Source organism: Coturnix japonica, unplaced genomic scaffold (genome assembly GCF_054131305.1).
Source record: "Coturnix japonica strain WE unplaced genomic scaffold, WE-NBRP24 Scf069, whole genome shotgun sequence".
In the NCBI taxonomy this organism is placed as follows: domain Eukaryota; kingdom Metazoa; phylum Chordata; class Aves; order Galliformes; family Phasianidae; genus Coturnix; species Coturnix japonica.
The window spans coordinates 1-23,765 of record NW_028188972.1 but is presented as its reverse complement, the minus strand read 5'-3'; the positions used below and the strand labels follow the sequence as shown (position 1 = coordinate 23,765).

The 23,765-nt window shown below is 46.4% G+C and overlaps 2 protein-coding genes across 5 annotated transcripts; both read left to right on the top strand.

The window, feature by feature from the left end:
- The first annotated feature begins 15,107 nt into the window (after nucleotides 1-15,107).
- LOC146751653 (myosin-binding protein C, cardiac-type-like) lies at nucleotides 15,108-21,826 on the top strand. 4 transcript variants are annotated; one of them, XM_085533882.1, is made up of 7 exons: nucleotides 15,108-15,299; nucleotides 16,579-16,669; nucleotides 17,387-17,501; nucleotides 18,795-18,963; nucleotides 19,587-19,681; nucleotides 20,579-20,848; nucleotides 21,566-21,826. In XM_085533882.1, exons 1-3 carry the CDS (start codon nucleotides 15,140-15,142, stop codon nucleotides 17,418-17,420), a joined length of 285 nt encoding a protein of 94 aa, XP_085390008.1. In that variant the 5' UTR covers nucleotides 15,108-15,139; the 3' UTR covers nucleotides 17,421-17,501; nucleotides 18,795-18,963; nucleotides 19,587-19,681; nucleotides 20,579-20,848; nucleotides 21,566-21,826. The 4 variants fall into 4 exon arrangements, with proteins under 4 accessions (XP_085390008.1, XP_085390007.1, XP_085390009.1 ...); XM_085533881.1 differs by lacking the exon at nucleotides 17,387-17,501; XM_085533880.1 differs by lacking the exons at nucleotides 15,108-15,299; nucleotides 17,387-17,501 and having other exon boundaries at nucleotides 16,020-16,669.
- A 119-nt stretch (nucleotides 21,827-21,945) lies between these two features.
- LOC146751652 (immunoglobulin superfamily member 22-like) lies at nucleotides 21,946-23,561 on the top strand (the record flags this gene model as incomplete). The annotated part of the gene is made up of 2 exons (XM_085533885.1): nucleotides 21,946-22,309; nucleotides 23,295-23,561. Coding segments are annotated over exons 1-2 (580 nt in total), but the record flags the coding sequence as incomplete, so codon positions are not given.
- Nucleotides 23,562-23,765: the final 204 nt, after the last annotated feature.

The following is a 23,765-nucleotide window of genomic DNA, read 5'->3' as shown; positions in this document are numbered from 1 at the left end:
TCTTCTCACTACCTCCTCCCAGTCCCCCCCTAACAACCGAAACAATTCAGATTCTACAGCAAACTACAGCATCTGCACTGCAAGAGCACACTGAACCACCTGCAACAATGAAACATGGTTTTGGAGAGTGGGTTTGAAAACACACCTTTAGACAGCTGTCTCCCTGTAGCCAAAAGGAAACCAAGCAGCAAAAGAAGAGTCCAGCCTGAAATATGCCCATGCTACTAGCCCAGGTTTTTCACAGTCAATGCAGAATCCATCCTGTTCTTGAGGTAACAAACGACCAGTGAGTCTCCCGTTGCTCCACCCCTTCTCCTTCAAAGCCAGAAAAAGAAAGAAAAACAAGTAGAAGAAAACCCAGGCGTACCTTTCCACACACAAAGCAGAAAGTGGAACAGCAGTTGTCTCCTTCCTGAGACATGGTGGGGCGCATCCCAGAGGAAGCCCAAGTTCTTTGCTTCTCTCCACAGGGACTTCAAGCACTCTTGGCAAGAGCTGCTTTGGTTCTTTCTTCAATTGCTTCCATCACCAGAATCTCCTTTGGAAAAGGAACCCGAATGAAAGAATCAGCAAATGAAAAAAAATGAGCAATAGCCACTTTACCACCTTTCTTCTGACACTCAATTTAGACTCTTGACTCGGGCAAGGTCTTAAAATCAGCTGGTTACAAGAACTGTCCCAAAATATATCCAACATCTGTACAGCTGCCGTTATTTCTGACAGCGAGTGTAATCACAGAATCATAGAATGGCCCGGGTTGGAAGGGACCTCAAGGATCATGAAGATCAATCACCTCCCTGTCCCTGCTGGCCATCCCCTCTTCTGATGGAGCCCAGGGGACCATTTGCTCTCTGAGCTGCAAGAGCACGCTGATGGCTTACGTTCTGTTTTTCATCCACCAGGACCCCCAGGTCCTTCTCTGCGGGGCTTCTCTTAAGGACTGCTCCTCCCAGTCTGTAGAAATGCCTGGGATTCCTCCAGCCCAAGTGCAAAACCTTGCACTTTGCTGTGTTGAACCTCATTAAATTCACCTAGGCCAACCTCTCGGTTGAGCTCCCTCTGAATGGCATCCCTTCCTTCCACTGCGTCAGCCGCACCACTCAGCAAACAGCAGAGGGTGCACTCCATTGCATCATTGGTGTCTCTGATAACCATGTAAAAAAGCACTGGTCCCAAGACAGACTCCTGGATGACACCACTTGTTATCGGCCTCCACCTGGACATCAAACCATGAGTCACCACCCTCTGTCCTCTACAAAACCTCTTTGTCTTCTACTCCTGCTGCAGCTGCAATGGCTGCACCAGCATGACTCACGTGTTTGACAATCCTCCAGCTCTGGCCTAGCCATGCACAGCAGCAGTCCGTCTCCCTCCCAGCTCACTCACCAGTGTGCTGCTGTGCCCCAAATTCAGTGCAGCAGCATTGAGAGCAGGCAGCACCCATCACCCTCCTCTAACTCTCTCTGCCAGCTGCGATGAGGACTGACACAGCACGCCCACCCCAGCCCAGCTTTTCTGCTGAGACACCTCCCAGCAACCACCCAGCACCAATCCCAGTTGCTGCAAACTGTCTGAGAGCCTGCTGGAGTGCACTGACAATAACTTTGTGGGCCAAGCATTAAGCACACCAAGCAGAAGGGAAGCATTACTGGACATGCTGAACAGCAGGGGTTAAGACTGGAGGTGGTCAGGGCTGTAGTGACCATGCCCTCCTAGAGTTCCTCATCTCAAGGAATGTGTGCCTGGCAAAAAGCAAAGTCAGGACCCTGAGCTTCAGGAGAGTCAGCTGCAGGCTGTTCAAAGAATTCTTGCATGAGAGACACTGGAAAACTGTTTTTAGGGGTAAAGGAATGGAAAAGAGATGGTAACTTTCTCAGAAAACCTTTCTCAGAGCTGGAGCTCTGAGCTCCATCCCGACCACACGAAACACAGCAGAGGAGGCAGGAAAGCAGCATGGCTGAACCTGCTGGTTACAGGGAGCAACAAGAAGGAAATGGAGAAACAGCGGAAATGGAGACATGCAGCCTGGTCGCTTTGGTGGCCTTCTACAGTGGAGTGACAGCATCAGTAGGGAAAGGAAAAGCAACTGACATCACTCAGCCAGACTTTTGCAAGGCCTTCGATGTTGAGCAAGTTTCCTGTTAGAACTCAGTGTGAACAAATCTACCACTGAGGAACACCCTGAGCCCCCACTCACCTCAGCAGAGGAAAGCCTGCACCCCAGCCTTCCGCCTATTCTGCTCCATTGATGGAAGCACACCGGGCATCATTGCTACTCACCCGACCAATGATGATAGGGGCAGAAAAGGGAATTCCTCTTTACCTTTCAGATGAAAAATTGATGACTGTGTGGAACCTTCCCAGTACCGCTGCGGGGCCTTCCTTTACTTGTATCCTGCTGCTCCGTGTCACAGTGGGAGAGCTGCTCTGGCCTCTCCTCTCAGCCTGTGCCTCCTGCAGTGTGAGCAGCTTTGTGGATAGAGGAGACACCCACACAGACTTGGGCCTGGATAGAGAACTGTGCCATACAACATAGGTACATTTACATCATGCTCTTTTCCTTGTGTGTGAGCAATCCTTGCTCTTTTCAGATGGTACTATGAGCGTGTGACACCCCAAACACATAGTTAGCATCTGTCCATATCATTAAGGCTCTCGTCAAGGCAGTTATTTCAGCCTTCTGAGGGGTAGTCCCCATGGCTGATGGTTGTGCTTCCATTCCCTGCTCAGTAGCAGTTACTGCATGTCCTGCCTTAAAGCCTCCTTGTCTCACAAAACTGCAGCTGCTGGTAAATCAGGCGTCTTCTGCATCTTCTAAGGGTTCGTCCTTCAGCTCCAACCGACTGGATGTAATGTGCAGCATCAGTTGTTTCAAAGCAGTGATGTCATCCTGGTTCTCCACCAGGGGAGTTCCGCTAAGGAAAGATACTGGGTTGGCAATAGTAGTTACAATTATTTCTATATCACCCTGCTCTACCAGGATGGCCTGGTATTTCGGGAATCTTTGGGGTGAACAGATGCCATTCAGAGGGACCTTGACAGGCTGGAAAGCTGGGCTCGGGTGAACCTAATGAGGTTCAACACAGCAAAGTGCAAGGTTTTGCACTTGGGCCGGAAGAACCCCAGGCACCTGTACAGGCTGGGAGGAGTTGTCCTTGAGAGCAGCTCGGCTGAAAAAGACCTAGGGGTCCTGATAGATGAGAAACTTAACATGAGCCAGCAGTGCGCTCTGGCAGCCCGGAAAGCAAATGGGATCCTGGGCTCCATCAGGAGAGGGGTGGTCAGCAGGGATAGGGAGGTGATCGTCCCTCTCTACTCTGCTCTTGTGAGGCCCCATCTGGAGTACTGTGTCCAGGTGCGGAGCCCTCAGTACAAAAAAGATATGGAGATTTTGGAAAGGGTCCAGAGGAGGGACAGGAAGATGATCAGGGGGCTGGAGCACCTCCCCTATGAGGACAGGCTGAGGGAGTTGGGTTTGTTCAGCCTGGAGAAGAGAAGGTTGCGGGGTGACCTCATTGCAGCCTTTCAGTACCTGAAGGGAACTTACTCCCAGGAGGGGAGTAAACTCTTCGAAAGGGCTGATAATAGCAGGACTAGGGGAAATGGTTTTAAGTTGAAGGAGGGAAGATTTAGGTTGGATGTTAGGGGAAAGTTCTTTACTAGAAGGGTGGTTAGGTCCTGGAACAGGCTGCCCAGTGAGGTTGTGGATGCCCCGTCCTTGGAGGTGTTCAAGACCAGGTTGGACGGGGCCCTGGGCAACCTGATCTAGTAAAGGCGTATGTTTGGTGGCCCTGCTAGGCAGGGGGGTTGGAACTACATGATCCTTGAGGTCCCTTCCAACCCGGGTAATTCTGTGATTCTGTGATTCTGTGGGGTGAAAGCCAATGTCCCCCTTTTGCCTCCAATACAGTAAACACTGCATGAGATATTAAAACTGGTATCCTTTGGCCCAGTGTAGATTGATGGGCTTCTTGAATATTGAGCACCAGTGCACCCTGGATATCCCTTACTCACTTCAAGCTGTTTCAAGTTTACCATCAGTCCGTAGCTGTGTATCCATGGTGGGCACCCTCCTGTCATTCCTGGCAACGTATGGAGTTCCTTGGCAGTTTGCAGCTCAGGGGTTGAGCAGATGGCTTCTTTCTTGGCAGTCCTTAAGGTTCAAAGTCCAGCTGTCATCTCCTATCCCAAATACGTCACTTGCTGCTGAGTTAGTTGTGCTTTCTGTAAACCAAGAAACTCAGCAAACTCTCAGTCTATTGTACACAGTCCTTTTGTTGCTGTGGCACCCACGTGCTCCAGTAAAGTTCCACCCTAGGATGGAGGATCCCAGGTCTCAGGCTCACGAGTTGACCAGTTCTCAACAATCATTTAGCTGTTCTCACAACCCTGGGTAACACTGTCCAGGTTCACTGAGTCTCTTCTCCCTCTATTAGGGAGAACAGATACACGCAAGTACTCGTATGCTATCATGAGGAATTCAGTAGGTTACATTTAATTTAGAAGCATGATGCAATCAAAAGCTCGCTTAAATAAAAGCATACCCTTTTCTTTCACTCAAAATAATAGCCCAGAAAAAAATAAAAACAAAACAAAACTCTCATCATAATTGTTAAAGAAATTATCTACTAAATCTCGATGGAGAGTGGAGACACATGCTAGTTTTAGGAACACAGCACTTATCTCATTATCTGAATGCATCTCAAGGCATGCTCCTTGTGAAACTGTGAGAACTTCTATCATTAACAGACGTGTACCATGCCCTGATATATGGTTAAACCGCTTGCAGTGCACTGTCAGATGTACAGGATGGCAGCTGTATGTGCTGTGACCAAATAAACCCCACACTGAAACCTTTCAGAATTTTAGGACCTACAAGTACTGCATTCATATTAAAAGTAAAAAATTCCTAAGCTACACATGTTCTAGGTTTCCATTTGTTAGATACAACATACCTTTGGAAGTAGGCGCCTAAAAAGATATGCCTTCTACTTGCTTCTCTGTCTGGCTCTTCGAAAAGAAGGCCTTTGGAGCAGGAAATGCAAAGGGCAGCTCATTTCTTAACACTGACTCTGCATCAACATTCTCTGTGTTTGCACGCTTCTTAGATGCCACTTTTCTTGTCACTGGAGTTGACAGTGTGAATTCCATATCACCCAGTTGAGTATCATGCCTCGAATGGTGCCAGAGACGGAACAAAAGGTTTTCTGATCACAGCCGGAGAAGTTACTGTCAAAGAAATTCTAACAGCTGAGAAGGTCAGACACAATGCTTATAAAAATATCATACATTATTTGGCTATTGAACAAAACAGTTGAAAACTCTGATTCTCTCCTAGAATAAGTTTGTTTCTTATAGACTGTCAAACACCATTTTTTTATTTGTTCATCTCAATTCTCCATTGAGGATTAACCTTCACCAGCTTATCTAAACATAAATATGAATTATCACTTGGTTTAGTTAAAAATTTGAATAATATCACAGTGGATTTTGTTGTCCAACACAGTAAGATTGAATTTCTTTCGGTACCTTTCAACCTCTGCCTACCTCCAGCCTAACTCCAGAATCTTATTAACTGTGCCTTATCGCTTCCCATTGTGTTTTAAAATCCTCACTGACTCCTTTACTTGTTCCCTTGCTTGCTGTTTCTGTGCAAACCAAACACTGGAGTTAGGGATCACGTCAAACCAACCATGGCCTACAGGTAGAAGGCAACAAAATTTATGCTTAACATACTTCTTTGCTCTATCTTTATCTTCCTTTGGTCAAGGTCCACTAGATACTTAAATATGGAGTAAGCACTAGATACAATGAGAAGCAGATTTCTAGATTAAGAGCTGTATTTTTTCTGTAAGAAACTAGCTGTACATCTTCACACACCTGCTTTGTTTTCTGAGTATTTAGATCGAGTGGAGATTCTTCAAACACTGAAGCTACATCAGAAAATTCCATGGATCCAAACGCATCTGGCACATGGCTGCAGTCTGGCACATCTTCATATGCCAGAGCCTTTTCAGACAGAAATGTTCCACCGAGATTCTTTTGCAGAATTAGAAGGAAGATTTCATCAGAAGATTTCACCACTAAAGTCTAAATAAGATTGGTTTGCAAGTTCCAAACTATGGCTAACAGCTAATGGAAGTCCACAGGCCAGCAGCAACAACTTTTATATTATGTTCTTAATATTCTAATTGTTGATATGACGTTCATATAAAGAGCAGAAGGGAAATTACTCTTAGAGCTCAAGTCATCTTTCACAGCCTGCGTCAACAAGAGCAGCACCTCATAGCCTTTGGTTTCAAGACCTGGACCACAAGCTAGCTAATGATTTTACACAGAATTCCAGAGTTCAAGTCACTGTTTACATTAGGGCTGAAATTGTACTGAAAGCCTTCAAGTTCATCACACTTAATTATCACTGGCACCACACATAACTCCACGTTACATATGTGATCACACGCAACCTGGCAACTTCAGACAATTCCCAAAGCACTCCACTTGCACTTGGCTACTAAAGTACAGAAAAAGGAATTAACATCAGAAATAGCTGCAGTCAAAACCATCTAAGAATCCAAGTCTCCAGGAAACAAGGAAAGCAAATCCTCTCCAGGACTGTGTTCTAAAAGGAAACAGATCAGAAAGGTGAGTTCTTCCCCCCTTTGACCACCCACTCATGTAACGTCCATGTCATTTCTAAGTATGCTGCCCAGACCAAGACTGAGGATGCTTCAGAAGAAGACTTTCCCTGCTAAGCCAAACAGAACAAGTAAGGTACCAAAATATGTAGAGCCAAACGAGGAAAGGTGCTCTAAGAAGGTAAGCATCACAAGAGACCAACAGGAATACTTACACAATCCAAACAATGCACAGTTTCTGTTCCACAAGCTGCCAAGAGGAATGTGTGCAGTACTCACAGCGCACCATGTACACTGCTTACTGCAGTCATACTGCTTCGTAGGACCAGCCCAACTTACTAAAACACTTTAATGAGCAATCCGAACTGTCTGGATCAGCACGGTTCACTTGGAAGGGACCTTCACAGATAAACCTGAAGAGGTGAGGCGACTGCACTATCTAAACCTTAAAGCATATAGGACCTTAAAGCATAAGCTTAAAGCACAGAAGCATGACCAGCAGGTCGAGGGAGGTGGTGCTGCCCCTCCACACTCCTCTCATTGAAACCCCATCTGGAGCACTGCACGCAGTTCTGGAGCCCTCAACACAAGAAGGACTTGGAGATGTTCAGGCAGGTCCAGAGGAGGGCCATGAAGGTGATCAGAGAGGGCTGAAAGCACCTCTACTATGTGCACAGGCTGAGAGAGATGGGGCTCTTCAGCCTGGAGAAGACTCCAAGGAGACCTTAGAGTGGCCTTCCAGTATCTGAAGAGGGCTGGGGAGGGACTTTTCATAAGGGCAGGTAGCAACAGAATGAGGGGAAATGGCTTTACATGGGAAGAAGGTAGATTAGGATTGGATATTAGGAAGAAATGCTTTACTGTGGGTGTGGTGAGACACTGGAGCAGGTTGCCCAGCAAGGCTCCAATATGATTGCTTTGCAAGTTCCAAACTATGGCTAACAGCTAATGGAAGTCCTCAGTCCAGCAGCACAAAATTTTATATTATCTTCTTAATATTCTAATTGTGGATTTGACGTTCATATAAAGAGCAGAAGGGAAATTACTCTTAGAGCTCAAGTCATCTTTCACAGCCTGCGTCAACAAGAGCAGCACCTCACAGCCTTTGGTTTGAAGACCCGGACCACAAGCTAGCTAATGATTTTACACAGAATTCCAGAGTTCAAGTCATTGTTTATGTTAGGGCTGCAGTTCTACTGAAAGCCTTCCAGTTCATCACACTTCATTATCAATGGCACCACAGATACCTCACAAAGAAGCATTATGACACCACAAAGGGGCATTATGACGTCAGAAAGGGCATTATGACATCACAAAGGGCATTATGAATCACAAAGGAGCATTATGACATCACAAAGGAGCATTATGACGTCTCAAAGGGCATTATGACGTCACAAAGGGCGTTATGACACCACAAAGAAGCATTATGACATCACAAAGGGGAATTATGACGTCAAAAAGGGTCATTATGACGTCTGAAAGGGGCATTATGATGTCACAAAGGGGTGTTATGACATCACAAAGGGGTATTGTGACATCACAAAAGAGCATTAAGACATCACAAAGGGGAATTAAGACGTCACAAAGGGCATTATGACGTCACAAAGAGGCATTATCACGTCACAAAGAGGCATTATGAAAACAAAGGAGCCTTATGACGTCTCAAATGGCATTATGACATCACAAAGGGCATTATGACGTCACAAAGGGGCATTAAGACATCACAATGGGTCATTATGACGTCAGAAAGGGGCATTATGACATCAGAAAGGTGCATTATGATGTCACAAAGGGTGTTATGATGTCACAAAGGGGCATTATGATGTCACAAAGGGGCGCTGGGAAAAGATCTCTGTGTGGAGATTGCTTCTACTAGAGGTAGTTCTATAAGACTGTTCTATAGAGCTGTGCAGGGGCTGTAAATCTGTCTGCAGAGGCTGATGATCAGTTCCAAGTGTCTGCAGTCAATGCGCATGGACAGAGCCCATCCAACCTGGCCTTGAATGCCTGCAGGCCTTGAATGGGGCATCCACAGCCTCCTTGGGCAACCTGTTCCAGTGTGTCACCACCCTCTGAACAAAAAACATCTACCTAAGATCCAACCTATACCTCCCCAGTCTCAGTTTTAAACCATTCCCCCTTGTCCTATCATTATCCACCCTCATAAACAGCCATTCCCCCTCCTGTTTATACGCTCCCTTCAAGTACTCAAAGGCCACAATGAGGTCTCCCCACAGCCTTCCATTCTCCAGGCTAAACAAGCCCAGATCCCTCCACCTTTCCTCATAGGAGAGCTGCTCCAGCCCTCTGATCATCACAGTGGCCCTCCTCTGGACCCCCCCCAACAGCTCCACATCCTTCCCAGGCCTGGACACAGTGCTGCAAATATGGCCTCACAAGAGCTGAGCAGGAGTGGACAATCACCTCCCTCTCCTGCTGGCCACCCCTTTTTCAGTGCAGCCCAGAACACACATGGATCTATCTTTTCCATACGGATATTCCCATCTGTGTACATATATATACCACACCTACACCCCCACAATCTGCTACAACTCCATAGAATTTTCAAGGTTGGAAAAGACCTGGATGATCTTATGATCTTATGATCTCAGATCTTATGATCTGGATGATCTTATGATCATCCAGTCCAACCATCACCAATACTTCCCAGTTAAATCACATCCCTCAACACAACACCCAAACTTTTTGTGAACTTCCCAGGGTTGGTGACTCTACATGAGAGAAAAGGGCACTCAGATAAGGGATTCTGCATTTGCTATTAGCAGAGGTGGGATGAGACCGAGCACTGCCCCAGCTCCTGGGATAATGCAGAAGGGCTGAGACCTTCCAGCTGCTTCCACCCAGGGTCACACAGCAAAGCCGACCCTGCAGGAGTCTGCATCATTCTTTGCATGGCATTGCTAAGAGGAAGATCCCCCCCCTACCCTTGGCTCTACACTCCAGCTGCTGTCTGCCATCTGTAAAGCCACCACAGCTCTCCTACTGGAGTTCCCATCTGCACAGTGACAGCTTGGTTTCTTCTTACTGTCAAAGCAGCCACAGCCTCAGTGCTTCTCAAATCTCCCCTTTTCAGCTGATTTCCTCTTTCTTGTGGCTGGGCAATTCCTCCCTCTCACAGTCATCCCTCTGCCCCACTCTGTGCCCACAGACCCAGAGAGGGCACACAGAGCCAGCCCTGTCCCAGCTGCTGCTGCTTCACATCTGACAGTCTCAGGAGCTGAGATCCAGGCCGAGACAGCAATGCCCAGACATGGTTTGTAGGACGTTTGTGATAGGAAATAGGGAGGCTTGTGATTAAACCTGCCCCCTAAGGAGGAAGGCAATGCTGCCTGCAGCCCCAGCAGGCATTACAAAACATCCCCATTTACAGGAGGGTTTTAAATAGCACAATTCAGGAACTACAACTGCACAAATTCCCGCATGCCCTGGAATAAGTTTGGGAATGGACATGGTTCTACCACCTGTGCAATGCCATAGAAATAACAACCATCCACCTGTAAACCTCCATCCTCTCCCCTGCTGCACAAAGGGAAGCTCAACAGCAGTGCACAAATGTCCCAGCAATGTCTGAGCACTGCTCTGTGCATCCCAACCTGCTCATCCCATCCACTCCTGGCTGGGCAGCAGGATTGGGGTGGCACATTGCAATGGGCACAGAGGAACATGGAAGCCCCACACATGTGAGGAAGGGGCTGGCTGTGCTCCACACTCACGTTATCAGACGTGATTTGCCCTTCTGTGGGGAGCCTCTGCTCTTTCCCAGCTCATCCTCCAGCGTCTGGGACTCCAGGATCTCATTCAGGCTGTTGTTGGCTGCGGGGCAGCTCCATGAAGAGCCTCCCCTCCACCGACCGGCACACAACAGCCGCTCCCGCGCACTGCGGCTCAGCCAATCGGAGCCGGCGGAGCTGCCGCTGCCCGATGGGACCCCCCCCCCCCCCACATATTGACCCCCCAGACGAGGAAGAGGAGGAGGAGAGCGACGAGGAGCTGCCGCAGGAGCTGACGTTGGGGCGGGGGGGCAACGTGGGGGGGGGGTCGGCAGTGGGGGGTGGGGGAGGGGGTGGGGCAGCATTACCCCCGGACCCCGTGGACCCCCCCCAGCCAAAGTGCTGCTCTCCGACCCCCGCGGGCTCTTTGTGCAGCCGCTGCCCTCCAGTTATAGGACCCCCCCCCCCATATTGCGCTTTGCTCACCCCCACCTCCGGAACCCCCCCCCCACTCACCACATCGCCCCCTCCCCCCCCGGGTGGGGTTATGGGGGGTGGGGTGGGGTCGACGATGTGCCGTAAGCCGCGCCGGGGTCGTGTGACAAACCCCCCCCCCCATCAAGATGAATGGGGCGCTGTCGGGGGGGGGCTCAGCCGTAAGGATAAAGCGGGGGGGTTAATGACGGGGGGGGGCAGTGCTATAGGGAACGCAACTAATCTAAGCCCCCCCCCCCCCCACATTAACACCCCATTGTGTGTGGGGGTGGTGGGGGTGGGGCACACAATAACCCCCCCAAAGGCCAAACAGCCCCAACACCCCCCCTCAAAGCCGCTGACTTACGCTGTGCCCCCCCTGCATGAAGGGCCCCCCCCCATCGATTGAGCCCCCCCCAATCCCATCTATAGTTGAGAGCTATGCTTTTTGTAACCCCCCCCTTTTAAAGCCCCCCCCCCCCACAATGTTGTGCACGATGTGCTGCCCCCCATGAGCCCCTGACCCCCCCCCTTAAAAGATGGGGTGGGGGGGGTGGTCTCGGACCCCCCCTCCTTTAAACGATGGGGTGGGGGGGCGGATTGTCACTGCCCCCCAACACCAAAATGGACACCCCCGTTTTAAAGGATGGGGTGGGGATGGGGGGGTGGGGGGTGAAGGTGATCTCGCCCCCCCCCCCATTAAAACGGACCCCCCACCCCTTTAAAGGATGGGTGGGGGTCGGTTACGGGCCCCCCCGGCGCTGTGTGTGTATGTGCCCCCCCCCCGTTTTGCTCCCCCCGTGGCGCAGTGTGCTGGGAAAGGATCTCTGTGTGGAGATTGCTTCTACTAGAGGTAGTTCTATAAGACTGTTATATAGAGCTGTGCAGGGCCTGTAAAGAGAGTTGAGGGGGACTCTAGTGGGCATATGGGGCTGTGGTGGGCAATAGGAGGACTAGGGGCTCTAGGGGGCTCTGAGGGTGTGTAGGGGTTGTGGATCAGGTTGGATCTTAGGAAGATGTTTTTCACTCAGAGGGTGGTGACGCACTGGAACAGGTTGCCCAAGGAGGCTGTGGATGCCCCATCCCTGCAGGCATTCAAGGCCAGGCTGGATGTGGCTCTGGGCAGCCTGGTCTGGTGGATGGCGTCCCTGCACATAGCAGGGGGTTGGAACTGGATGATTTTTGGGATCCTTTTCAACCCAGGCCATTCTATGACTGTACAGTTCCATAGTGGAACAAATATAATATGCTAACTATGTAAAACATGGAGTCAGACCTGTGTGATTTGTCCACACCAGGAGGTGATTAGAAAACAATTTGTAAGCTACAAAGCTGCTTGCTGGAAAGGAAAAGAAAATAAAACTACAAGAAAAAGGGAAATCATTTCTTCCTGAAAATAGGAAGAATTATAGATCTGACATGAAATTTGAGTGAAGCTCCTGATTTTATGAAGCTATTCCCATTATTTTCTTGGTGCTGTGTTTCCCAAATGAGTGGTTTCTGGCTCTGCTGCAGCACCAGTCTGCATGTGAACATCAACTCTGTTCACCATCTGGGAAGATTAGGACTTCCCTTCTCCTACCAGCACCACTGAATTACAGTTACTCAGTGGTTAAACAAAGGAATCCTTAAAGAAGGGTTTACAGCTGTCCTGTTGTCTGAAGTGCTTGGGGCATTCTGATGCTATTAAGCTCTATGTATTAACAAGTTAAAAAAGAAAAGGTAGGCATCTGATTGTTGTGACAGTTTCTAAGCGATTTGGAAAGCTGTACCACCCAACCACTCCTTCTATTTGATGGAGGTGACAAAGCTCAGTTTAATTTCTGACTGCTGTTTAAATTCTGAAGCTCGAGCTGGTTCCTGGAGCAGAAAAAGCTCGGAAGCTGTCCCTCCTACAAGCAGGCACCTCTGAGCAAAATATGACATCTCAGTTTCTGATGGTAAGGTCAGGAGATCTGATTCCAGCATCTAGCTTTTGGCTTAATACTGTGTTAGTGGGACCTTTGGCATCTAGCACTTAATGATCTTGAAGGTTTCTTCCAACCCAAGCCCTCCCATGATCCTATGATTCTGTGATTTCATTCAGGTTTATTGAGATGAGTTCTCCTGAATGTGCTGTTCTCCATATGATTATAATTGGAGTCTAGATGGGTGACTGAAACCAGACACCAAACTTTCTGATGGCCAAAATGAAATGAAATCAATCCTTTACTGTGTCAGTAGTCTGTAACTAGAGCCCATCAGGTAATTCCCAGCCTCCTGCCTGTATCAGTGGCTGCACACAGTGAAAAAGTCTGATGGGATTTTAACCTGTAAAATGTTCCAAAGCAACCAGAGGGTGAATATATTCACTATGCAAATACCTACAGGGATAAGCTTGTCATGTATGTCCTCAGGAAGCACAGTAGTTAATGGTGGGACTCAGTAGGTCATGCTGAAAGTTGAGTCTGCTGATCTTGAAGGTCTTTTCCAGCCTAAATGACCTTATGCTAATATTTCTGTATTTATTTCTGCTCAGCTCCCAGAAAACCTCCCACCCAGCCCCCAGCTGACCCCGTGGTGAAAAATAAAACAGAAACCTCAGTGACGCTGGCATGGTCCCCTCCGAAGATGCACCTCCCCATTCCAATCCATGGCTACATGTGGAACCCAATAAACTAACTGGCTTCACGTGGGTGAGGTGCCACGAGTCTCATGTCCCCGTCCCAGAGTTCACGGTGAGCAATCTGTCTGAAGAGGCTGATGATCAGTTCCGAGTGTCTGCAGTCAATGCGCATGGACAGAGCCCGTCTCTGGAATTCCCAGGGAGCGTGCACCTTGGTAAGAACAAAAACCCCAATGGAAATGGGTCAGTGTGTGCTGAGCAGCTGTGTTGGCTCCCTAAAGATGTTTCCTTTGACTTTAAGGATAGTAGTGCATTAACACACCAAAGGCTTTCCTTTATTCCTAGTTCTCCTATCTCATATCAACCTCCAGCTACCACTAAAGTGATACAAGTTATGTTTCTGTGACAGAGAGATGAATATCCTTATCTTTTGATATCTCACATGTGCAAGAGGCAGAACTTTCTGTAACAGACCTTAAGCACAGAAGTGCTTCTTCCAGCACTCATGCAAAGGGAGAAGTAGAAATGTACCTATGATTTAATCTTCCATCTCTAAATGAGATACCAGACTTGCATCTAAAGAGCATTAAGACAAACATGTTGTTCTTCCTCAGACCCAGTCCTGGCTGTGAAATCCCCCCTAACAACTGGTGAAGCTGTACCTGGAGGGGATGCCATGTTTACTATTGACCTTACAACAACGTGTTGCGGCACTTGGTACCTCAATGGTAAAGTCTTACAGGAAAGTGAGACCTGCATCATCAAGAGAACCCAAACTACTCACAGCCTAATCATAAAGAACGTCACCAAGAACGATGATGGAGCAGAAGTGAAATTTGTTGCCAAAAATGTTGATGTCAGCACCAAGATGAGAGTGAGAGGTATTTGCTTTGATCCTTCTCCTTTCCTCTTACAGTCAATGCATAGTTGCTGTGATCTGATGATTAGAACTGGGGCTGCAGGCATTCACTGACTGTACCAAATACCTGAAATTGCATCCCATGGACTGACGTGAGTCCTGGTAATGACCTAAACATGATAGCACTGAGTGTAGGGTAAGCCAATCTACCCAGCTGCTTGGTATCTGAACCAGATTGCTTCATGCCAGCTGATGAATGTCTGCAGTTCACAGCTCTTGGCCAGTGCATTCAGTCAGCAGGTTTACCACTGCATCACCATGGAGCAGTACTTTCAGCTCCAGGTTCAGACAGCCTTTCTGATTGCACTGGAATAGTTTAGAAGTAGGGGAGCAATCATTCCAATAATAACTCTTTCAATCAGATTTGCGTGACCAAATAGAACAAATAAACATTCATGATGGGAGGAGCTGTTTGTCATTGGGTGGAAACCTCTGCAGAAGCATGTTTAGAGCATTCTTAATCAGTAGAAGGAGATGTTTGGTTGATTTTTACTTACTAAATCCTGCAAGAAGACCAAATGAAATATCTTGAATTGCTCAGCACTGACACAGTGATGAGTGCAGGAACAAAAGGTGATACTTTTTCAGAGATGTTGCAGCAAACATTGACCACGTTAGCCTGATATCAATTGAAATAACGAGGCCTTTGCTCCTGACAGGTGCTGCAGTGAGATTTACCAATAAGGGCAAAGATGTAGAAAAGATCTCTGCTCCGCTGCGTGAGGAAGCCAAACTGCAGGCTGAGCTTTCAGACACAGGCGCTACTGTGGAGTGGATGAAGGATGGGAAGGAGCTCAAGGCCAGTGAAAAATATGAACTGCACATTGTGGGGAAGAGACACACCCTGAAAATTCACAATGACTCAATGGATGATGCTGCAAGTTATCAGTGCATCTGTGAGGGGGATAAAATGCTCTATCAGCTTTCAGTGAAAGGTATGTGACAGTCTGGGCTGTCCTCTTCCAGCCCAGGGCCAGCAGACTGCATTCACCTGACTCCCCGACAGTCCAGCTGTTGTCAGACAGCATCTGGGGTGTTTTCAGTGGCTGTTTTGACTTGAACTGGCCAATCTGCTTTGTAGAGCCATTTGATTTCTGTGTTCTGTCCTGTGATTCGTCCCTAAGATATAGAGGAAGTCAAGGGAAAGATAGGAAAAAGAACATCCCAGCCTTCCTGCTCTTCTGTCAGGGTGGCCATGAGAGATGATGTCAACAGCTCTTTTTGTAGCAGTGATCCCAAACGTAGAAGAGACCTGTGAAGAGTCACAGGGATGTTTACTTAGCTGTCATTCCATGGTGGGCTTTTTCTTACACAGATGTAGAGAGAAACTGAACTTTCCCACGCAGGGAAAGTCTGTTTTGCTTCAGGGTGTAGGTCTGATCTCTGAGATCCACACGCTTGGCCTTGATTGCAATAAATGAGAGCCCTTTGTTTGCTCCAGTGGAAGACTTTCCATTTCTGCAGTACCCTCTGCAGATGACACAAATGCAAATGAACCTTCTTCCCAGCAACAATTGCCTTTTTCTTTTTTACACTGAGTATGCATGAGGCTCTTCATCATATTCTGCTGGCTTGTCACACTTGTTGATCCATGGAGAAAAAACAAATCCCTAGAGTAGTGTATGCACTTTGACACTGGAGAGCTTACTTAATTGCTTCTTCTCAAAGACCAAACTCCAGAGAGGCATGGAGACAGCTCCAAACAGAATTGAATAATGGGACTAAATTTATGGAGAAAAGAACTTCCTGCCAAGGCTTGTCAGCTAGTCTTAATTTTGCTTTTCTTCTCTCTCTTTGTCATGTTAGCATAATATTTCATAATGGCAGGTCTGCCCCCAGAATTAACTGGCACAGGCTGCCCAGGGGTAACTATCACATGTTTATGTGTTTTGATGTTTCACAGTGGGTCTTAAGTAAAAGGAACTCAGGTTTTGGTTGCCTGCAGGTCAGATGTTCTTTTGGGTTCAATATGTTTGCATAGTGACTTGCAACCATGGGACTGGTGTTCAAGGACCCTCTTGGTTCCTTCAGTTCCTAGGTTCTTTCTTGCCTAGATTTGACACTTTGTTTCAACAGAATAGCTGATATTCTCTAGTGAAGGCTATTAGTTTGGGCACAAGTGGTAACCTAAACCTGTTCCAACCTGTGCATACAAAGCTGCAAGATGGTCTCATTTCAGTCCCTCAGTCAATACTTTTTCTTTTTTTCCCTCAGAGCCAAAACCTGTGTTTATAAACCAGGAGAAGGTGCTGAAAGAGGTGAGTGTCAGCTGTCCAGGCTCAACGTGGACGTCAAGTGGTTCAAGGTATGGCATGTAATGGTATTTTCCTTTCTGACTTCTCTGGAAATGAATGAGAGGCTTTAATTTCACTTCCAAGGGATGCGAGTCTGAGCTTTTGCTTGATAGCTTTTGCACTGCCCTCTTCTCTTTATGCTCTTTTACTTGCCCAGATCAGCACTCTTTGTTATTATGTCCTGAGTTCATTTATCAAGTTGAAATGGAAGTTTGTTTTGGGTTTCTTGTGAACTCCTGAGGTCTTGCTGCACAAAATATTGTTGGTTGGAGCACAGTCTTGAGCTTCAACTCTAACACAGAAATTCTCAGCCAGGATTTTGTAGCCTTGTTGTGAACTGGGTTTTTGGGTTAAATCTCAGTTTTCTTTGCACCTGACAGTGTGAGAGTTTGCTCTGGCCCTTTGTGCACCTCCCCGGTGCTCAGCTGTTCCTTCCCTTACTTGAGGATAACGTCATTTATTCAAGGTGATGTCCAAACGGGCTTGTTAACAGTCCTCCGCAGTGCTTTAAGCTGTCATAGGTCAGCCAGAATTTCTGCATGTTCTATAGCCATTCCTACATGTTGAAAACACTGCACTGTGCTTAAGCTTCAGCATATGTTCCAGTAAGCACAGTTCCATTAATTCTAGGGGAGTGGGTGAATTAAGCATTGATCTGAAGGCTGCATTTGCTCAGTGCAGAGATGGAAGGACTAATGGAGATCTGACTTTGATATTTTCCCTTCTAGGATGGGAAGGAGCTCCGTCAAAGTAAAAAAGTGAGCATTACTTCCCAGGGAAATAAGAGAAGTCTCATTATTCACAAGTGGTGAACTCTCATTTTCTCTCTCAGTCTGCAACCAGGTTGGTTTGCTGTTTCAGTCCTGGCTGTTTTATGCAGGAACTCTGCTCCTGAGGTTAATCCAAGTTGTATCCAGGCCCTTCAGAAGGAAAGGGAAATAGCAGCACAGAAATATGGTCTGATTCTGACATAAATAAGTGCAGACCTGGAGAGTTAAAAGGGATTGTGTGATGTTCAAGGGATTTTGAAGCAAAGATGTCCCCTAGGTAAGATTTGTGGCTGACATTCCCCATACATTGTGGGCACACAAGCTAAGGAGAGACTAGTGATGAGCATGCAGAGAAGCCAATGGTTCAGACAGGTTTGTAGTGACACGACATTGTAGAGTTCTGTCTAGTTCTCCTTGGCATAGTTTGGAAAATAAAGATGAGGTGATTGGTGGTAACCAATATGGCTTCCTCAAATTCAAGCCATGCCTGACAAACTTGGTGGCCTTTCATGATGGAGTAACAGCATCAGTGGATAATGGGAGAGCAACTGACATCATCTACTTGGACTTGTGCAGAGCATTTGATCCTGTCCTGCATGACATCCTGGTCACCGAACTGGAGAAAAATGGTTTTGATGGATGGACCAGTTGCAGGATAGGGAACTGTCTGGATGGTCACACTCAGAGAGTTGCAGTGAGTAGCTGAGTGTCCAGGTGGAGGGTGGTGTTGGGACCAGTGTTCTTTAACATTTTTGTAGGCAACATGGCCAGTGGAATCAAATGCAGCCTCAGCAAGTTTGCAGATGACACCAAGCTGAGCGGTGCTGTTGATGTGCTAGAGGGAAGGGATGCTACCCAGAGGGACCTGGACAGGCTGGAGAGGTGGGCCCTTGGCAGCCTCATGAACTTGAGTGTGGCCAAGTACAAGGCCCTGCACCTGGGTCAGGGCAATCCCAAGCACAGGCACAGGCTTAGAGGAGAATGATTTGAGAGAAGCCTTGACCCTGAGGAGAAGAGTTGGTCTGGAGGGAGGTGTCCCTGCCTATAGCAGGGGCATTGGAACTAAATGACCTTAAAGATTCAGTCAGTTCTATTGTTTTTCTACCCTTAATTTTGCTTGGAAGGTTTTAGAATAAATTAGATTCTGGTTTCCATGAAGACTGTTTGCAGGGAGCTCCGTTGTAGCTAGTAAGTCTGTCTTTAAGTTCAAGGGCAATAATGCATTGACTGTGTTGAAGACAGAAAAGACTCAGGAATGGATGATGGTTTAGAATAAAACAAAATCCTACTTATTTTCTATGCAAATATGTGTAAGGAAAAGATGCTGCACTCAGTTCTGGAAATACCCTGACAAATATATCTCTAGTGCTTCACAGCTGGAGATATCAAGATTGTTAAAGCACTGGAAGATGTGGAAGTGAATGAATATGGGAGTGCATCTTTTGTCTGTGAGATTTCACTCGATGAGGTTCAGAGCCAGTGGTACAAAGAGGACAAGCTGAAGGCTGATGACAACATCAGAATGCGGCAAGATGGTAGGGTGTAAGAGGGGGATTTTTCTCCTGAGTGGGGGGTGGGTTGGAGATCAAGCATATAAGACATCTGAAATGAAGTGAAGATTGTTCAGAAGGGAGTTCCCCTTTTGTTTTGGGACTGAGGTTAGGGTGGAACAAGTGACAGGTGGGAAGCTTAGTGTGGGAAGTGTGATGCTATCCCACCATCCCACACTGCCAGGAGCAGGTAGGAAATGAGTGCAGTTCTTTCCAAAGTGGGGGTGACCAGGGCAGTCAGTTCACCTCTCCAAAGAGGTTTTGTCTGACAGTGAGTGTGATCCTTCTGTCTCAGGTACTTTAATGGTGACGGTGGCCGCATTCGGTCAGTCCTTGTAGAAGCCATGTTTAGATTCCGCTTTGGTGGGGATGTGGATGTGGGGGAATGGGTGGTTTCATTGACATGAGAGAACAGGCAGTGATGCTGTGAAACCAGATGGATGATGCTCAGCCTGGCCATGTGCCTCAGAGCTCTTTGCTCAAGGAAGCCAAGTGTAGTTGTGGGTTTGCTCTCAAGAGCACAGTTTGGTAGGGATGAGTTGGAGGTTGGACTAGATGACCTTAGTGGTCTTTTCCAGCCTTAGTGACTCTGTGGTTCTCTGCTTCAGGAAAGACCTACTCGCTGACTTATACACGTGTCCAAGTCAAGGATGCAGCAGAAATGAAATCTGTAGCAGAAAAAGTGCCCATCTTACAGTGAAAGGTACTTATGCTTCTGATGACGATTTTGCTTAAATTATCTTATGTTATAAACCAGCCAACAACTTTTGCTTTAATGTCAAGGAGGTTAAACACCACCAGAACCTTTCACAGAAATTAAAACTCCTACCTACCTACCTTTCTGCCCACAAAATATGCAGCTTCTCTTTTGGAATTTACTTTTGCTAAGTAAAACAGATTATTTTCTTAGGTGGTGGATTTTCTACCTCTAGACTTCAGATTTGTGTTTGAACGTTGAGGGATAAAAACATAGCTTGACTTTTTCTTCATTTTCTCTGTATGTTTGAAAAGAGCACAGGGTTTGTTTTTTTTTTAATATATACAATGCTAGGTATATATATGATGTTAAGTGTGATAAAGAAAAGGGAGACATTTGAGTTAGCACACTACTCAAGAGTTCAGTCCCCACCTTTGCCACTGTTACAATTATAAGGGCAAGAAAATCCTGGAAAATGAATTTCTCCTAAGTAGAGTTATTACATTGGACCTACAGAGACCTTTACTAGGAGAAAACTTGTTGTTCAGAGCTAAGTTGCTGTATTTATCCAAAATAATTATCAACGTCCGTGTTTCATTGAACCTGTATTCCATTTCGTAATGCGAGGATTTTGATAGCGGTATGGGAAGGTCATGGTTTGATTTGGATGTTGGACTGGGAATCAGAAGATCTGGGCTCTCTTCAGGTTGTCAGTCTTATTGTCTGACTTCTTAACAACATTCCTTTCTTTCTATTATTTTTAATGACGTTTTAAGGCATTTTGTGCTGATAGGTGTAGTGTTCTTTTGCAGTAATGCTGACGTGAGTAAGTAGGGTGATAATGTAAGGGTATTTTACATTCCTTCTAAATCTCTGCTTTCTCTTGTTCCATCCTTCTTAAAGAGCAATCCATTAATCTAGTAAAGGAGCTGTGTGATGAGGATGTGACTGAGCCTGAAGAAGCCAAATTTGAATGCGAGATATCCATTCCTTCTGTGAAACCTCCCAAGTGGTATCTACGTGGGGAAGTCTTACAGGCTGGCAGAAACTTGATTATGCAGCAAGAAGGCACCATCCTCCAGCTGACCATACTGAAAACCACCACTGATATGACAGGCACCATTCAGTTCTCAATTGGCAAATCAAAATCCACAGCAACTCTGCTCGTCAGAGGTAACATATCCTGGCTTGGTTTACATCATGAAGATGAAGAATTAATTAACGTACAGCCTTCCTTCACTGGGGTCTTTGAAATATTGTGTGTGTGTCTGGAGGGTCTGCTCCATTTCCAGTTCAAAGTCGTTGGACACTAAATGAGACAGCTGCATCTCAGTAAAAGATCTGTTTGAATAGCTGTGATGTGCTTACTATTCAGATCTACAGAGCTGAGGTTTTGTCCTTGGCTATACCAAAGAGGTCAAATCAGGTGAAATTAATTGTATTTCAGAACTAGACAAGTTGAAGTTTGGTAGGACATAAGTTTGATGCCATTTCTCATTGATTTCATCTGAAAGAAACTTCCAGGCTTTTTGTCCGCTGTTGTCCCCAGCGTAAGATTATCCATTCACATCCTAAAGTACTTGTTATATTTTTAACTCTCTCTTATTTGAATAAAAGCCTCAACAATTTGGAGCAATTTAATAAGCACAGAACAAGAGCTGGACCTTGCATTTGGTAGATAATATACAGTATTACTTTATAGAAATGTAGTCAATGGCATTCCCTATAGACAATCGTTTTTTTTATCTTTAGTTCAAATAGTTCAATATTCAATAATAGTTCAAAAAACCATTGTGAACATGAGATTAATTGAAATGGAGCAGACGCAAGAGACTTTCCTCTTCTTCCAATTGTCCTCATCCTTTCTTCTCTTCCATCCCTGCTTTGCAGATTACCATATACAAATCACCAGGAAGCTGGAGGACAAGACAGCTTTGGAACGTCATTCTGTCATCCTGTCCTGTGACTTCAGGCCTTCTCCAAAGGTTGTGAAATGGTTCAAGGGCCACACACCCATCGTGCCCTCTGAGAAGTACAAGATCAAGAGGGATAAGCATTCAGCAGAGCTCAAGATTCTGAAGCTGAAGCCCGATGATGCTGGTGTGTACAAGTGCAAGGCAGGAATTGCAGAGACTGAAACCACGCTGACAGCTGAAGGTAAGAGCAGGGGGGGTGGCCTCTTCCATGTCCTATTTCACCTCAGATTTCTTTTCTTGAGGTTGATTTCTGCCGTTCTCTCCTGCTAACTTTATAAATGTATAATCTTCACTGAGAATACTACACAAAGATCGTCTAGTCCAACCATTCTACCACATCCCAGTATGATTTATAGTAACAGTGGTAACAGTTCACCTTGTTTCCCCACAGCCCGCAATGTAGAAGTAACGAAGCACTTGCAGGATGTAGAAATTGAAGAAGAGAGCTCTGCTGTCTTCTCCTGCGAGCTGTCCCATGATGACGAGGACATGGAATGGTTCCTGAATGACAACCTCCTTTACACCAACAATTACAATGACATCAAGAACGTTGGCAATTGCTGCAAACTGACAATGAAGCAGGTTAAGCCTGAGGATGCTGGCACAGTGACAGTGAAGTCAGACAAGGTGTCAGAAAGCACGTGCCTGAAGGTGATAGGTGGGTCTGATCACACCCCTCCTGGATATAAGAGATGCTAAGGAGCCCCAGTTCATTCTATTGTGCAGCAGTCCTGCTTCTAAAGCTCACCTCTCTGGGGTGACAAGACATCAGGGGCTTTCTTCCAGTGGAAGGTTCCATTGCAGCAGATATCAACGAAGGAGGATGGTTTTGGTGTCCTGCCATAGCATTCCATTGCTTTTTATCATCATTTTCCTTAACACAAGAAGAGTTACAAGAGCAGTTTCTTTTACTGCTTCAGTGCCATGCAGTGTCAATGCTGTTGTATCCAAGTATTTATGACTGCAGGGAGAGCTCATTCAGTGTGTGTTTTGCCTCTGGGATGACTAATGACCAGGCTGTGAGTAACCTGATCTAGCTGTGAATGTCCCTGTTTATTGCAGGGGAGCTGGGCTAGATGGCCTTTAAGGGTCTCTTCCAATTCTAAGGATACTATGATTCTAATCTGATCTCCCCAGCAATTAAGCTCTTTTACTCTATGCACTCCAGAGTTTGAAGGATTTCATTTTTCTCCTTTCTTTTGCATTTGGTGGGTGTTTTTTCCCCATTATAAACATCTGATGTGTGAAATAGAAGATAGATAAAAGGAGTCAATAAAACAGGAAAATCAAAATTGTTCAGCAGCTCATCCTCTTAATCCTGAGGCCTGCTGTATGAGCTCTGCTCCATGTGAGGGCAATGCCAGCTCTCCAGCTTTAGAAGAGCTGCATCCCAATTACTTCATATGATATCAGTCCCACCCACGGCAATGCAGGCTGTCCCTCCTGTTCCCTGTATTCTCCTCCTGATTAGTTCAGAATTCCATAAAGTGCATTCAGTCAACGGACATGAAATCGCTTTAGGTTCTATCTTGGTGTCGTCAGTACTGGTAAAGATTTATTGATCCCTATTTAAAAATCTGAAAGCAACTGGAAATGTCTCAACTTCTCTATCACGTTGTTCTGTTTTGCCTGTTTAATTGCAGAGAAGCCTGCTGTCTTCATGAAGTCCTTGGATGATGTTTTTGGTGAGGAGCGGGGTGTGATTAAATTGGAATGCGAAGTCTCTAAAGAGAAGGTCAAACCAGTGTGGAAAAAGGACGGTGTTGTGCTCGCTTCTGGCAACAAGTATGAGCTGGTACAGTCTGGGAAGACCCTATGTCCCCTTATCCATGACCTCGAGAAGTCAGATGCAGGTTTCTATACCTGTGATATTGGCACTGATGATGCCAAGTCAAAGGTCGGCATTCAGGGTAAGTACTGTGGAAAGTAAAGGAGTGCTGAAAGCACATTCAGTGTGGTCACTATGTCTTACACATATTCCCCCACGAGCCTTACTAGTTTCTACAATAGAAGTGTATTACTGCAATTTAGCGCAGTGATGTCTGGAAAATTCCCATTGCTTTTGATGTAAATGTATCTCATTTTGCCATGAAAATCACCAAACACGTCAAGAA

Coding starts and splice junctions, on each gene's coding strand:
- LOC146751653 (XM_085533880.1), top strand. CDS start 16,529: ATGGTCTCATTTCAGTCCCTCAGTCAATACTTTTTCTTTTTTTCCCTC. Junction 16,670..18,794: donor TGGACGTCAAGTGGTTCAAG/GTATGGCATGTA, acceptor ATATATCTCTAG/TGCTTCACAGCTGGAGATAT. Junction 18,964..19,586: donor CATCAGAATGCGGCAAGATG/GTAGGGTGTAAG, acceptor TCTCTGCTTCAG/GAAAGACCTACTCGCTGACT.